Raw genomic sequence first — 16173 nt, 5'->3', positions numbered from 1 at the left:
AAAAAAAAAAAAAAAAAAGTCAGCTACTGTTATTGCTATAGTATCAAGGCTAGCATGGATACCAGAGTTTTGTGTTCAGTTGTGAAAACAGACCAATTAAGGTAATATGTCCCTGAATGTGCTAAAATCAAATGCGACAGCTGGACTAGATTAACTCAGGGTACCACCAAGGGGCTAGAATTGGTAGGAAGCTGAGAAAGTTATAGTCACCTGAAGGAACAAATGCACTTATCCATTTTCTTTAAGCCTTTTCAGGTTGGGAGACACTACATTCTGCAAGCCCACTTGGAGCAGCGAGTCATGAAATCAGAAAAAATTGTGACTTATCGACTTCTAGAAACATGGCCATCAGGGTTGAAGGCTATACCTGGCCTTGGCTGAACCCGACACCAAGTAGGCAAAACTCACAATCCCTGAGCAGAGGGAAGGCTCCATACATGCTTCATGAACACATGGACCAATTAAACTTGTGGCCAAATGAACCAATGCCACGGTATTTACAGTTAAGGCCAAATACTAGAATCAGGCCTTTGCAAAATGTGCCCTGACTTTTTGAGTCTTCGAACTGTTTTGTTTCCATAGCTCGGAAAAAGCCAAGGGCAGTGTGTTCCCGTTATCAGTGTCTCCTTGGACAGGAAAGTGGAAAATTTCCATGATCACTGTGCACACTGGAGTCAGTTTGATCAAAGTCTATCTAAAAGATGCCAGGCCCACAGCCAGGCAGGCAAATGCTCTCAAAGGCAATTTCACATCGCCAGCCTTGCTGAGCAGGAGCAGAAGCTGTTCTCCTCTCCAGCCTCTCAGGAGCTCACAGTGGTCTCTCAGTTCTCCCCTTTGAAGGAAGAGCCCTGGGAGAAAAGCCCGTGGTTCTGGAACTTTTCCTGAGACCTCCAGGAAACCTGTGTCATGTCATCATGGTACAAGCTAGAACTGTCATTTCTAGCTGTGCAGCCACAGCCATCCATGTGGTTCCACTTCCTGGTGGCAGTCTTCATATTTGCAAAATATTTTGTAAGTATTCATTACTGAAATCACACAAAAAAGCCCCTAAACAGTATCGTATTAGCCTTTTATACACAATAGAATGTAACTGCAGGAAACTTCAGGGAATTGACGCAAGATCGCTGGGCGAGGTAACGCCCACAGGCTTGATGCCAGTGTTTCTCCTGTTTCCATAGCAGTGACCCCACACAATCCTACCTGCTCCTCAGACCACAGCCAAAGAAGAGATTTCTGATGAAGAAGCAAAAATACAACGCCGTCCACACAACTATAAATATGCAAGGAAGAGTTTCTTCTTGCCTGAAAACTGTAAAGTTTATTGTTTGTGTTTCTTCCTTTTATCTCCTATTTCTTCTAACGTCATAAGCCTGGCATTTAAACCCCAAATGCCTGCAGGGGCCAGGCAGGATGGGGAAGGACCGGCTAAAAAGCCAGCTCCAGCTGATTTTTTTCCATTGCTTAGGAATGCAGGCCTGGTTTGGCTGGTTCTTACAATTTCTCAAGAGAAATTGGAACCTAGATTTTTACATGAAATTTTCCAGTTTTTAAACATTGGCAACCAAGTTTCAAAAAAATTTTCAGGCCACAAAAACACATCTACATCTGAGTTTGCTCTGTTTATAACATCAATCTGAAATCACCTTTCTGGTCTCCAGAATTCTTCCTATTTTCTGAATATCTGTGTCGAAGGTAGACTGCATATTAACCCTAATTGGGAATTATAGCTACAATGCACTAATTCATTAATAGGAAAGCCCTAATTCATTGGAGAAAGGTCTTTATTAACACGTTGCTGCTGTATTTTTATGGTCTCTTGCTCTCATCATCTCTCTGCAGTGAAGGATGAGAAACCAGAGGTGATCTTAGCTGGTTTCATTTAAGACTCAGCTGTTGTTTTTTTTAAGGCTCAAAACAAAATATGTGATTATATATTCTAGTTTACACAAAACCAAACAGCAATTAACCCAAATATTTTGGCCCACATTGGGGAATTCAAAAATAAATGATATTATGATTTAAATCCATTCTCAAGTTCAAACAAGCATGTTCAAGGTGAGTTCAAACACGGCAGTAACTACGTAGATCATGCTTTATGATAGTCAACTTCAAGATGGAAAAATCCCGTTCCCTTTTCCTAATCATTAAATGTCCCTCAATGGATACATAGGATAGAACACTGCTCAGAAAAGTTCAGAAAACTGTGTTCAGAAAAGGATTTTAAGAAGTTTGAGAATGCTACCATTTTGACCAGTCAGTGGGGTCGTGTCTTAGTCCATTTTGCATTGCTATAAAGAAATACCTGGCCAGGTGCGGTGGCTCACGCCTGTAATCCCAGCACTTGGGGAGGCCAAGGTGGGTGGATCATGAAGTCAGGAGTTTGAGACCAGCCTGACCAACATGGGGAAACTCCATCTCTACTAAAAATACCAAAAATTAGCCTGGCATGGTGGCACGTGCCTATAATCCCAGCTACTCAGGTGTCTGAAGCAGGAGAATTGCTTGAACCCCAAAGGCAGAGGTTGCAGAGAGCCAAGATCTCACCACTACACTTCAGCCTGGGTGACAAAGAGAGACTCCGTCTCAAAAATAAAAAATAGAAAGAAAAACAGAAATACCTGAGGCTGGGTAATTCCTAAAGGAAAGAGGCTTATTTGACTCATGGTTCTGCAGGCTGTGCAAGCATGGCACCAGCAGCTGAGGGAAAGGGGGAGCTGGCGTGTGCAGAGACACATGGCGAGAGGGGGTGCAAGACAGAGAAGGAGGTGCCAGATTCTTTATCAATCAGAGCTCATGGGAACTGAGTGTGAGAGCTCCCTCAATCCATCAGGATTGGCACTAAGCCATTCATGAAGGAGGATCTGCACTTATCACCAAAACGCCTCCCTTTAGGCCCCACCTCCAACACTGGGATCAAATTTCAACATAAGTTTTGCGGGGGACAAATATTCAAACCATAGCAGATCGTAAGTAGTCAAAAAGATACTTTGCATTTAGTGTTTTAATGATTTTTGACAGGGTGTTCTTTGTGATCAAGTCAGGCTCACAAATGTTTGTCTGTTTATTTGTTTTGAAGCAGAGTTCTCGCTCTGCCACTCTGTCGCCCAGGCTGGAGTGCAGTGACGCAATCTTGGCTCACTGCAACCTCCGCCTCCTGGGTTCAAGCAATTCTCTCCCCTCAGCCTCCCGAGTAGCTGGGACTACAGGGGCCCCACCACCACATTCAGCTAGTTTTTGTATTTTTAGTAGAGATGAGGTTTTGCCATGTTGGCCAGGATGGTCTCGATCTCTTGACCTCATTATCCGCCTGCCTCAGCCTCCCTCACAAATGTTTTTAAATATGTTACAGTTGTGTTCAATACAGTGACTGTGCCAAGGGACCCTCTGTTAGTTCAGGTTCCCTCAGAAGCAGACCCTGAGACAGGGATTCAGGGTGAAGCAGTTCACATGGGAGGTGAAGGAAACAGAAGGAGAGGTGGGGAGCTGGGATAGGATTTATACAGCTGGCTACTCCTGTGGGGACTGGGGCTTAACCCTGCTGGGGAGCCCTGGAGCCAGCTCCACAGCTGCCTACCCTAGGGCAAGGGAGCTGCGGTATTTACTCACAAAGTTCCATCAGGGATTGGGTGGCAACTACTCCTCAGGGGACTGAGGCAGGTTCTAGGGTAAGAAGAGGCCTTTAGGGAGAGGCATGCAGGTGCCACGAGTGGGGTCACAGGCACTGACGTGAAGGGCAAGGGAAGAAGGACTGGGTGCTGAGCATCGGCCATGCACCCGACTTCATCAGGCCCTCCTCCTCCTCCTTGATTTAAACAATTGACATTTTCGTATGTTCCATTAAATGCTGTGCAGGGATGACTTTAGGACAAGTGCCTTAATGTCTTTTCAACCTGTTCTTGCCCCTGTGCTCCTCCTAGATACAAATTCTGCAGCAGCAACTGATTTACCGGGAAACGCTGAGGTGTAGAGCAAGGTATGGTGGCTCCCACGCAACCCAGAACCAGAGCGGGGGGCCTGGGGGGACAAACAGGCTGACTTCACGGGGAGCTTCCAGGGCCAAAATTTCTCTTCATTTAAAGGTTTTCAGGAAAACATGGGTAAATAGCAAACAACAACCATCTTTGAGATTTGTACACTTGGATATTCTCTCTTCGGAGCCTTTGTGACCATCGGTGGAAAGTTCTAGATGACAGTTTCCACCTTCCATGTCATCAGAATGGGAGGAGAGGTGCTCTCCAAGGAGGCAGGTGATTGGGCATTCAGGTCCCTGGCACGTAATACAAGTTCATCGTTTTATTCCCATGTGGGGGAAGGAAGTGAGAAGTAAGAAGTGGGTAGAGAGATTCCTTCAGGATGGAACCATTTAAAGACCATCCCTTTACTTCCAATTTTGGATTTTAATGTCACCTTCAGACTTCCTCCTCCTCTAAGGAATTTTTACAAAGGGCCAACATTAAATTTTAAACAAACAAATAAGAAAATATTAAAGGAAACTGAAATAGGATAGAAACACATCTTGTGCCACACACAAAAAACTGGGCAATTCTGCCCCAATTTGTGCACATTGAAAATGTGATTCCTGGTAACCGGTAACTGGTTCACCTTACAACCTGGGTAAGCTTCTGGAAAGTTCCATGCCTCCATTCCCAGTGTGTTAGGAGGACATAGGATTGGTTGGAGAAGAACGAGTAATACTAAATGGACTACTAGGGTGCCCCAGGGCATGTGGGCACCGTGTCAAGGCTAAACACCTTGCTGCACAGGTGCAGCTCAGCGCTGCTTTAAGGCACATGTGCCCAGTCCATCAACAACACATCAGGCTTACCTTGAATACAGAGGACTAAATCAAATCCTCATTTTACTTATTTTTGTATTTTCCTGTCTATGAACAATAAATGGTCTGTTACATTTTCGAAACAGAAAAATCTGGAAGCAATTCGCTCTCTGCCCATGGAGAGAGGAAAAAGCACAGCTTTGCTCTCCAGTGACCCTAAGAGGTCTGAATGCCAGGGTTTCCAAACCCTGGGTAGTGAAATCACTTAACAGAGTCGGCCTAGGAAGGTACTGAGTACTTGGAAACTCTATCTCATCAGCCTGACACCTTCTCAAGGCAAAATGGCGAGGACTTGGAACACTTGAATAGGTAGGCCAGGAAGTCTCCTTTCACTTCGGACCCGGAGCATACCATTGCTGGCCTTCCCCTCCCAAAGACAGACACCTCCAGCCTCAAACCCCCACCCCACTTCTGGTCACCAGAGAAACATCTCCTTGGATTCTAGGGTGATTTCAACGGACTTAACAGGTGGGAGAAAAAGTTAGACCCTAAACAGAAAGCCAACCAACTTTCTCCCACTTACACTTAATAACGCAAGATCTACAAATGAGTTCTAGAAACATTTTCTCTTTGTGAATATATATTAGAGCCCGTGACCTCTTGTTCACTGGTGTTTGCGGTTCTTAGAACAGGGAACATATCACTTTCATGTCTATGTTCCTCTAACAAATCTCCAGCAACAAGCATGTTGCCACCTTCACTTTTTTTTTTTTTTTTGAGTCAGGGTCTCACTTTGTCACCCACGCTAGAGTGCAGTGGCATGATTCTAGCTCACTGCAGCCTCAGCAGCCCAGACTCAAGAGATCCTCTCACCTCAGCCTCCCAAGTAGCTGGGACTGCAGGTGCACACCTGGCTAATGTTTTCTATTTTTTTGTAGGTTAGGGTTTTGTCATGTTCCTCAAGCTGCTCTCCAGCTCCTGGGCTCAAGCGGTCCGCCCCTTTTGGCCTCCCCAAGTGCTGGGATTACAGGTGTGAGCCACTGCACCTGGCTAACATTCATTTCTTGGGAAGAATTTATATGACAGTGAAAATTCAATTACTATTATCTGAAGTAGAGAGAAAATGGTGAGATTCTTTAGACTGAAATACAAGCTATGATAGTTGAGTCCTATGAAAGAGCTTAGAGAGCAGGTCTTCACTGAGAGTCATCATTTACAACCCCAGGGAGCATTTTCCCTAAGAAAAGGCTTCCTGTGACCCCACAGACTGTCTGTCCTAGGGTTAAAGGAGCAGAAAGAAAGTAAACTCAGGACAAACGAAGTACATTTAGCATCCTGAAGACAAGACTCAGGTCTGACTCATCCTTGACTCTCGGTGGATTAGCATGGTTTGCTTTCTGTTTGTTAAGCATCCAAATTAACAACAGTTTTTATATCAAACGTTGTGTCACAACCAGACTCAATCGTCCATTCACACATCCGTACTTTAGCCAAACAACCATTAATTTTCAGCTTTTACATCGTCCAAGCATTGCTCAAGGAGCTGGGGGTAGAAAACAAAGAGAAAAAGGCGCACTGTTCAGTTTCTGATTCACCTACTTCACTTGATCTTAGCCAAAAGGCCAAGAAGCGACTGATTCATCTACTTCCTTCAGCAAGTTTTAAAAAAGCAAGTATTTATTCCTCATTTAACAAATATTCACTGAGCGCCTGTTGTATGTCAGGCTCCATCCTCGACATTCATTATGTTTGCAGCAGGACACGAAATGGTCAAACAGTTCTGCCTTCATGATGCTTACCTTCTAGAAGGGGAAGACAGATAAAAAGCAAGTGAATTATATAATGTATGGATAGCGACAAGTGGCTTCAAAAACAAAAGCAACTAAGGAGGTAAGAGTTGAAGGAAAGGGTGCAGTTTTGCAGAAAGTAGTCAAGGAACCTCTCACTGGAACCAAAGACAGGACAGGAGGAGCTGTGTGGACCAGAAAGACCCATGAAGAGTTTGGGGACCAGCCAGGCACCACCACTCCCATAATTTCAGCACTATGGGAGGCTGAGGCAGGTAGATCACCTGAGGTCAGGAGTTCAAGACCAGCCTGGACAACATGGTGAAACCCCATCTCTAGTAAAAATACAAAAATTAGCTGGAGATGGTGGCGGGCACCTAGGTAATTGGGAGGCTGAGGCAGGAGAATCACTTGAACCTGGGGAACAGAGGTTGCAGTGAGCCAAGATTGCTCTATTGCACTCCAGCCTGGGCAACAAGAGTGAAACTCCATCTCAAAAAAAAAAAAAAAGAAAGAAAGAAAGAAAAAGTTTGAGGACCATATCTTCACTAAAAGTCATCTGCTACCCCCAGTAGCATTTTTCATAATAAAAGGCCTCCCATGAACCCTCAAACTCTCTGCCCTGGCTGGGCATGATGGCTCAAACCTGTAATCCCAGCCCTTTGGGAGGCCAACGTGGGTGGATCCCCTGAGGTCAGGAGCTCTAGACCAGCCTGGCCAACATGGCGAAACCCCGTCTGTACTAAAAATGCAAAAATTAGCCAGGCATGGTGGCATGCACCTGCAGTCCCAGCTACTCCAGAGGCTGAGGCAGGAGAATCGCTTGAATCCAGGGGTGGGGGCAGAGGTTGCAGTGAGCCGAGATTGCCCCACTTCACCGTAGCCTGGGTGAAAGAGCGAAACTACATCTCACACACAAAAAAAAAAAACCACCAAAACCAAAAAACTGTCAGCCCGATATGGCTAAGGGAATGGAAAGAAAGCAAACTCAGGATAAGTTCCCCTTCTTTTTTTTCTCACCTTCCTACCTGAACAGTTTCCTGTTCATCCATGGCCAGAGACTCAGACAAGTCTGTATGGAAGATAAGCAACTGTTGTGTAAAATCAGAGGGGTGTGTGACTGAGATACAGCGGGTTCTGGTGGAAACTGTGCTGCTGACTGTCTTCCCACGACGTGAAAGTAAAAGCAGACACTTTATTTGTCTGAATTATCAGAAAATGGGTCTGTTTTTTGTCACCTCCTGAGACGCCCAGCCAGGAGATCTGAACTCCAGGGTCATGGACCTTCCTGCAGAGGGGCTGGCCTTGTGAGCACAGCAACGAGGCACTGCCCAGTGGAACCCCAGTCTCACTTCCCCATAGAAGTTACAAAAATACATGTATGTTTTCCTCATTGCATCCATTTTTAGGTCAAGAATTTTAACCGTTTGGGGTTCGTTACTTCAAACTTAAGAAATCTACAAACCACAGGAAATGAAACTTGACTAAACGCAGATGATACAGACAGCCAACTCCCAAAATGTGCTGGGCGCCACTCAGTTCTAGATGACCTTTAGCAAAAAGAGGGTATTCTGATGAAACCCTCTGACTGTAACCAACTGCCTCCCACTTACAGGATTCTCCCCTCGTGTGACCAAGTGGTGTCATCTATGAGGCCCTGGCAGCACAGGTTGAGTGGAACGTAAAAGAGAACAGGGATTCCACAAGGTCTTCTGGAATGGTGCACATGTTGGAAAGTTGTTTCAGCATTTGAAAAGACTTGGCCTGTTTCTAAAGCAATGCATGGTTTAAGAAGAATGGCAAAATTAAGCCAACTTTTTTCAAACACATTTCACCTTTTTTTTTTAATGACCACTGGAAAGAATGTAACTTATTTTCAAAAAGAATTCTCTCAAGAAAACCTAGCTGGCCCCTTCATCTATCTCCCTGCTCACAAGGGAATGAATGAAAGAAGACAACACTTGCCACCTCTGAAAGACTGTTATTCTCCCTCTCTGTGTAAAAGTGGTACTATGTAACTTCTACTCATTTGGTTACAAATAAAACTAGCAAGCGAAGGATCCGTGGTTTCAGTATGTCACCTATAAACCTGAATCCTTTGTGCTAAAATTGTTCAAATGTTTAATTGAATCTTATTCAATACCAGTGCCTTTGTATATTGCATGTTGTATATACGCATGGTCCTTGGCTTGTTCTGAGAGGCATTTGGTGGAATAAGGAGAGATTAAATGAAGCCTCATTCTAGCACATCCTTTCTAAAATAAAAAGGCAGAGCACCCATAGAAGGTTCTAGAAAAGGGACACATACCATGTAAAGGCAAAAAGGAAAGAGGTTCTACACTACCCAGGTCATATGGTTTGGATTTGTGTCCCTGCCCAAATCTCATGTCAAATTGTAATCCCGAACATTGGAGGAGGGGCCTGGTGGGAGGCGACTGGGTTGTGTGAGTATATTTTCCCTTGTTCTCATGATAGTGAGTGAGTTTAGAACTGGTTGTTTAAAGGCATGTAGCACCTCCCACTTCTCCCTCTTCCTCCTTCTTCAGCCATGTAGGACGTGCCTACCTCCCCTTCGCCTTCCACCATCATTGTAAGTTTCCCAAGGCCTCCCCAGCCCTGCTTTCTGCACAGCCTGCAGAACCGTGTGCCAATTAAACCTCTTTTCTTTATAAATTATCCAGTCTCAGTTAGTTCTTTACAGAAATGCAAGAACAGACTAATTCACCAGGGAAGTGTGATGGTTGATTCTCCGTGTCAGATTGGCTGGGCTATGCGGTGCCCAGATGAAACATTATTTCTGGATGTGCCCATGACAGTGTGTCCAGATGAGATGAACATCTAAATCAGTAAACTCAGTGAAGCTGATCACCCTCCCCAATGTAGGTGGGTATTACCCAATCTGTGGAGGGTCTGGATAGAACAAAAGGGGAAAGGGGGAGGAATTCACTCCTTCTGCTTTCCATTTGACTGCTTGAGCTGGGACATCAGTCTTCTCTGCCCTGTTCTGGGACTGGCACCATTGGCTCTCCTGGTTCTCAGACCTTTGGACTTGGACTAGAATTCTACCACTGGTGCTCTTGGATCTCCACTCTGTAGAGGGCAGATCGTGGAACTTCTCAGCCTCCATGATCATGGGAGCCAATTCTCATAATAAATCTCCTTCTATACCTATGTTCCAGTGGTTCTGTTTTTCTGGAGAACTCTGACTAGTTCAGGAAGAGAGTGATTTGGGGTTAGCAGCTGTTGAGAAGTGAGGCATAAGCCCAGGTGAGAACAGGTAAGCCAGCCACTATCCCTGTTCTCAGCAACTTTGAATCACTGGCTCATCCTCAGAGTCATGTAGTGAGGTTTCAAATTCTGCCTTCTTGCTGACATGCAGTTAGTTCTCTCTGCCTGTGGCATTATGGCCTTTTCCTTGTCACTATGAATAAAGGATCTTTGTTTTAGTCTCTATTATCAGAACAGCATCCTGGCCACATCAAAGGAACTCTTAAGTGTGGAAAACTTTCCTCTGCAGAGTCTCCACCCTGTAACATATCACTATTTCCCCATTACCTCGTTCTTCCTTCTCCGAACGAGTTACAAACATAGCCCAAGTTCAGTTGTTTATCTTATTCTTTGTTTTCACATTGAATAGGATATAGAAGGGATTGCAAAACACCTTAAAAAATGGCACCTTTCAATAAAGGACCTTACTTCACCTTTAAACAGACATAATCCCTGCTTTGGGGGAGCACACAGTCTTACGGAGTCTTCACTGACGGCTCCCATCATTCAGGGTCTTCTATGCTCAGGTGGAGAAAGTTACTAACCATGCGGTGCCACTGCTGCTGGAACCAATTCTCCCTACATCTGTCTTTTGTTTTTTTTGAGACAGGGTCTCACTCTGTCACCCAGGCTGGAGTGCAGAGGCACAATCATGGCTCATTGCAGCCTCGACTACCTGGGTTTAAGTGATCCTCCCACATCAGCCTTCCCAATAGTTGGGACCACAGGCATACACCATGATGCCCAGCTGATTTTTTAATTTTTTGTAGGGACTGGGTCTCACCATGATGCCCAGGTTGGTCACTGTCCTTCTTTACCTGCTTGCTAATGTTTAAAATCCTTTCATAAGCACCACATCTTTTCATTCCATAAGTAGATATCTGAGGCTTAACATACCAATAGGCTGAGAGAGGTGACACAGTGCACAATGCCCTTCTGATGACAGAGAAACTGGGAAGTGAAAGTGTAGAGGAGGGAACCCCACTGTGATGGTTAATATTGAGTGTCAACTTAATTGGATTGAATTCAGTGTCAACTTGATTGGATTGAAGAATGCAAAGTATTGTTTCTGGGTATGTTAGTGAGAGGGATGCCAAAGGAGATTTACATTTGAATCAGTGGACTGGGAGAGGTAGATCCACCCTCAGTCTGGGTGAGCATCATCTAGGCAGCTGCCAGCGTGGCTAGAAGAAAAGCAGGAAAAATAAGGTGGAAAGAGCGGGCTTGCCAAGTCTTCCGTTTTCATCTTTCTCCTGTGCTGGATGCCTCCTGCCCTTGAACACTGGACTCCAAGTTCTTCAGCTGTTGGACTCTTGGACTTACACCAGCAGTTTGCAAGGGGGCTCTCACCAGGGTTTGCCTTTGGCCACAGACTGGCGGCTGTACTGTCGGCCCCCTTACTTTTGAGATTTGGGGTTTGGACTGTCTTCCTTGCTCCTCAGCTTGCAGAAGGCCTATTGTGTGACTTCACCTTGTGATCATGTGAGTTAATACTCCTTAATAAACTCCCCTTCATATATACATCTATCCTACTAGCTCTGTCCCTCTAGAGAACCCTGACTAATACACTCACCGAGGAGGCTTGGGACACAGAAAGGGCAGGTGTGAGAAAAAGGCAAACTTCATCTCTCTGCAGAACCTGCCTGGCACTTCTCTTGCTGAAATGGGGCACCCACTGACAGCAAACCACAATGTATCACATTAAAAGGAACTTCTTATTAATGGGCTAATGTATCCATGAAGCTAGTATACCCACAGAGTGATGAAGAAATGCTACCTGATTCTGGGAAAGGCACTAAGGTTCTATCTTTCAATCACCTACTAAGGAAGGTCTCAAATGTGCATAGACACAATTATCTGAGGGCAGAAGACAGGTAATGATGGTGGTAAACACAGAGCACACTCCTAACTGGTCTGTCATTGTCACATGCGTGGCTCCTATAAGTATTAATACAAATTATAGACTTCAGGATAAAGTGTCAGATGCCCAGTTAGATCATCAGCCAAAATGTGGGCTGAAAACTCCAAGTAGGTATCACTTGGAATTCAATTTACAGTATTTGGGTTTTGTTTTATAAACACTCTGGCTGATGTGTCTTCCTTCACAAGTGAATTTCATCTCTATCCTTCAAGGCCCAGCTCTTATGGTGCATTCTCTTGAAAAATTTCCTGGATTCCTTCAGCTGGGATTCTTTCACCTCTTTAGTGCTCCCCAGGCCCCTACTCATGTCTCTGTTTTAGCACATGCTATATTCTATCTTTTATCCTAGAGCTCTGTATGTTCATGTTTTAAAGGCTCTATTTGACTAAAGCTCTGTGAAGGCAAGACTTCCACAGTACTCTGCTTTCTCTAAAACTTACATTTTACCAATTTAAAGGCTACCATTTCTCTATAACTCACATTTTGTCTGTTTAATGGCTGTATTTCTCACATTTCATATGTTCCAAGAGGCATGGAGTCATGTATGTTTTATTTACCACTCTAAATACAGTCATGTGCCATGTAACAATGTTTTGGTTAACAGCAAACCACATATACAACAGTGGAACCATAAGATTACACTACTGTACTTTTTACTGTACCTCTTTTATGGTGGGATATGTTTATATAAACAAATACTTGCCACTGTTATAACTGCCTACAATTTTCAGTGTAATAACATGCTGTACAGGTTCATAGCCTAGAAGCAACAGGCTACACCAGCTAGCCTCAGGGTGTGGTAGGCTATACCATCTAGGTTTGTATAAGTTCCCTCCATGATGTTTATACAGTGACAAAATTGCCTAGTGACACATTTCTCAGAATATATCCTCCTCCTCATTCTCAGATTCATGATTATATAGCATAATTCCTATTATAATATCTGGCATATAGTAGACATTCAGTAAAAGTTTTTTGAATGAATATAGTATATGTTCACACTTTTCAAATAATTCAGCAGACACAACTTATACTTAACAGGATTTTAAAGAATGGTTAATTGGCGGCCTGGGTGCTCCCTCATTGTGGGGAGAGCACCTGGTTCTTAAAAAAAAAAAAAAAAAAAAAAAAAAAAAGAATGATTAATCAATATATATGTGGGATCTGGATAGAATGAAGTAGAACTAGAGACACGAGTGCACCCAAAGCAAGATGCAATGCAGAGACACACATTTAGGAATAAATCCTGAATTAAGAAGAAGAGGCACTCTGCAGCAAGCCCCAAAGTCAGTGGACCCAAGTATTTTAAAGAAATAATGAGAAACTGCATTTTCTGCTTGACACTTCCACTTAGACAACAGCATTGTTAGGTGTTTTTGAAGAAAAACACCTAAAGTAATAAGCCATTTGTTCTTGTGTCAAAAATCTAAAACCTTACTAGATGATCACAGAGAAATTGGGATTCTATATGTCTACCTACAGTTCATTCATTCTTTTCTGCAGAATTATTTTCAGGAAGACGTCCAACTCCAAATGCATTTGCTGAGAGAAATCTTTACCACTTTGCTGGATCAAACACACACTGAGGGCCTGAGAAGCTGGGAACCCTAGCAGACTTTTTCATAATGGGATGTCTAATTTCTCACCCTGAGGTGTCACAAAAGAACTCAGTAAAGTCATCTCATTTCCTAGAAAGTCTTCAGTGATTAGTGATGCCCTTCCAACATGTGTGAGCAAATGTTCTCAAAATACAGTGGGCACTATGCCAAGAGAGCAAATAAAAGCATTTATAACAGCAGCTGGGAATTTCATACCCTTTGAGTTGGATGCATTTGCATTGATGCAGCAACGATCATCCTCCCAGCCTTCTTCTCTAGCTGAGAAATGAAAGATCAAGGGTAAATGTGCAAAAGTGGTACTCAGAGCCATTTTCAAAGGTATAATACATAAGTTCCACCTCTGCCCCTACTATGCCCCTATTATGAAAGTGAAAGTAGGCTTTCAAACTCCAATCTTCATTACAAGTATCATCAACCCCAAGATACCTTCTTTGATCCTGCCTCCCAATGCAAATTGAATTGTTCCTTCCTCAGTGCTCCCAGCAGCACTCTGATTATATAGATATTTTCACATTATTTATCATATTGCAAACATAATGTGTTGTCTTGAGGGCAAGAGCCATGTCATATTCTTTTTTATATCCCAGAAATCTAAAATAGGCAGTGTTGGCCTACATTAAACCTACCCCACTGTACCCCCACTACAGACAGAAAGAGAGTGCCTTGCACATAATGGACATGAGGGAGGCAATTAATAAGAATTTACTGAATTTCTACTATGTACCAGGCACTGTCCAAGGTGCTACGGATACCATTAAAGAAGACTGGTAATGTCCCTGCTCTCTAAGAGTCAATATTTTAATAAACCACAGATTAACAGAAATATGATTTTGGATTATGTATTAGGCCATTCTCATCCTGCTATAAAGAATGGCCAGAGACTGAGTAATGTTTAAAGGAAAGAGGTTTAATTGACTCACAGTTCTGCAAGACTTAGGGAGGACTCAGGAAACTTAAAATCATGGCGGAAGCAGAGGCAAACATGTCCTTCCTCACATGACAGCAGCAAAGAGAAGTGCAGACTGAAGGGGGAACAGCCCTTTATAAAACCATCAGATTTTGGAGAACTTACTATCGTGAGAACAGCATGAGGGTAACTGCCCCCATGATTAAATTACCTCCCACTGGGTCCTTCCCACAACACATGGGGATTATGGAAACTACAATCCAAGGTGAGATTTGGATGGGGACACAGAGCCAAACCTTATCAGATTGGAATGAACATCATGAAAAAAATAAAAATGTGTAATGGGATGAAGAGTGGTTTGGAAGAATGCCAAGATGGTTGGGACAGTTTTCTCTGGGACAGGACATTTGAACAGAGCCATCTGTACAAGGATCTGCAAGGGGAGAGTGTCCTAGGAGAAGGCACTAAACTAAAGCAACGTTGGTAATTGATGGGGATACAGGCAACTTGGGATGGGACAGGTGTAGAGGGAAAGGGTGGAGCTGATTAATTGCTCACTCTGTCTCCTCCATCTGTACCAGAGCAGGGTGCTACTTCTCCTCTCACTCTGCATGCTTTTTTCATTACCACTTCCAATTTCTTAATTCTTCTCCCTAATTACAATTAAACTACAAGAACATCAGCCTTTGCTAGCAGCAAACACATCTGGAGCCATCTTCTAACAGTGAATCATATAAAACGCCAAACCAAAAGCCGTTGGTAAATAGAGGCTGAGAGTATTAAGATTTAGCTTTCATTATTATTAGGTCCATTCTACTAATGTTTATTTTATGACAATTACATCTCATTATCATTGCAGATCTTAGTCATAAATTAAGTTATAAATTCACTCCTCGTTTATTTCTTTCCACATTAGCTCCTAGGGCATCCTATTGTGACATAAATCACTTTAGCAAAGCTGCATACTTGACCATACATGAACATAAAAAAAACCCAAAAAAACAGCAAACTTATCTAAATAATGTTTTCCAAGATAATCATACATATTTCAGGAAATAATGATACTTCTTAGTTTAGCATTACTTAACTGAAATTTGTTCATCATTATCATCATCTACTTCTTTGCAAGTATTTCTTCATCTTGCAAAGAACTGTAATCAACAAAAGAAAGAAGAAAAGAAGAGAATAAGCTATTTTCTGCATCACGACCAGATTGCCCAGATGTGGCGCCTGGAATATATCACACATGACACTTCTAGTCATGTTTCCAACCATTTGGAACATACAGGTTTTCCTTTGCAATCTGCAAAGCTTCTGGATGCTCCAAGCACTGCTGTCAGCAACAGCAGCCGGAAAAGGAACCACACAGAATGTACTCTACCTGATGTCATCTTCTGCTCCAACTCAAGGCATTTAGGTTCTTCTTGAAATTCTTCTTCCTAAGTGCCAGCCCCCACACACCAGAAAAGCAGGGAGAAAGTAAAAAGAAGGCATTAATGTAAGGCAATACTTTTTGCAAGCCTACTAATTCATATCGGATCAAGACTTGAAAAAATTAAACCACTCCTTAAAGAACTGAGGCTTTGGACAAGCTACTACAAATCAACAATAAATACTAAGTAGACTAACTACAGGGGTGTTGGGCTACACAACTCCAGGGTGCCATTCACATGGTAGTATCTATGCATGTTGTCCCTGGAGTGGTACAGCCGAGGGGCCCCCTGCGACTGATACATTTAAAGGCACCCATGACTTAGAAATGATGGTGATTCGTATTTCATAAGATTAAATGTCACCAGCATGTTTGAACAAAGAGAATTATGTTTTGTTTTTCATCATTTAGGGAACTCATTTCATGTACTGTTGAAAGCTCCATCATTATTCAGGTATATCTTTAT

The 16173-nt window shown here is 43.2% G+C and overlaps 1 protein-coding gene across 1 annotated transcript in view; it reads right to left on the bottom strand.

The window, feature by feature from the left end:
• Positions 1-16173, bottom strand: part of FAM107B (family with sequence similarity 107 member B) — a 245333-nt gene that overhangs the window by 128146 nt on the left and 101014 nt on the right. Inside the window, exon 2 of the mRNA XM_037739016.1 lies at positions 15657-15714. Coding sequence (XP_037594944.1) covers positions 15657-15714 — 58 coding nt within the window. The remainder of the gene's footprint in view (positions 1-15656; positions 15715-16173) is intronic.

This window comes from Cebus imitator, unplaced genomic scaffold, assembly GCF_001604975.1.
Source record: "Cebus imitator isolate Cc_AM_T3 unplaced genomic scaffold, Cebus_imitator-1.0 Scaffold61, whole genome shotgun sequence".
Classification (NCBI taxonomy): Eukaryota; Metazoa; Chordata; class Mammalia; order Primates; family Cebidae; genus Cebus; species Cebus imitator.
This window is presented reverse-complemented; position numbering and strand designations above follow the sequence as displayed.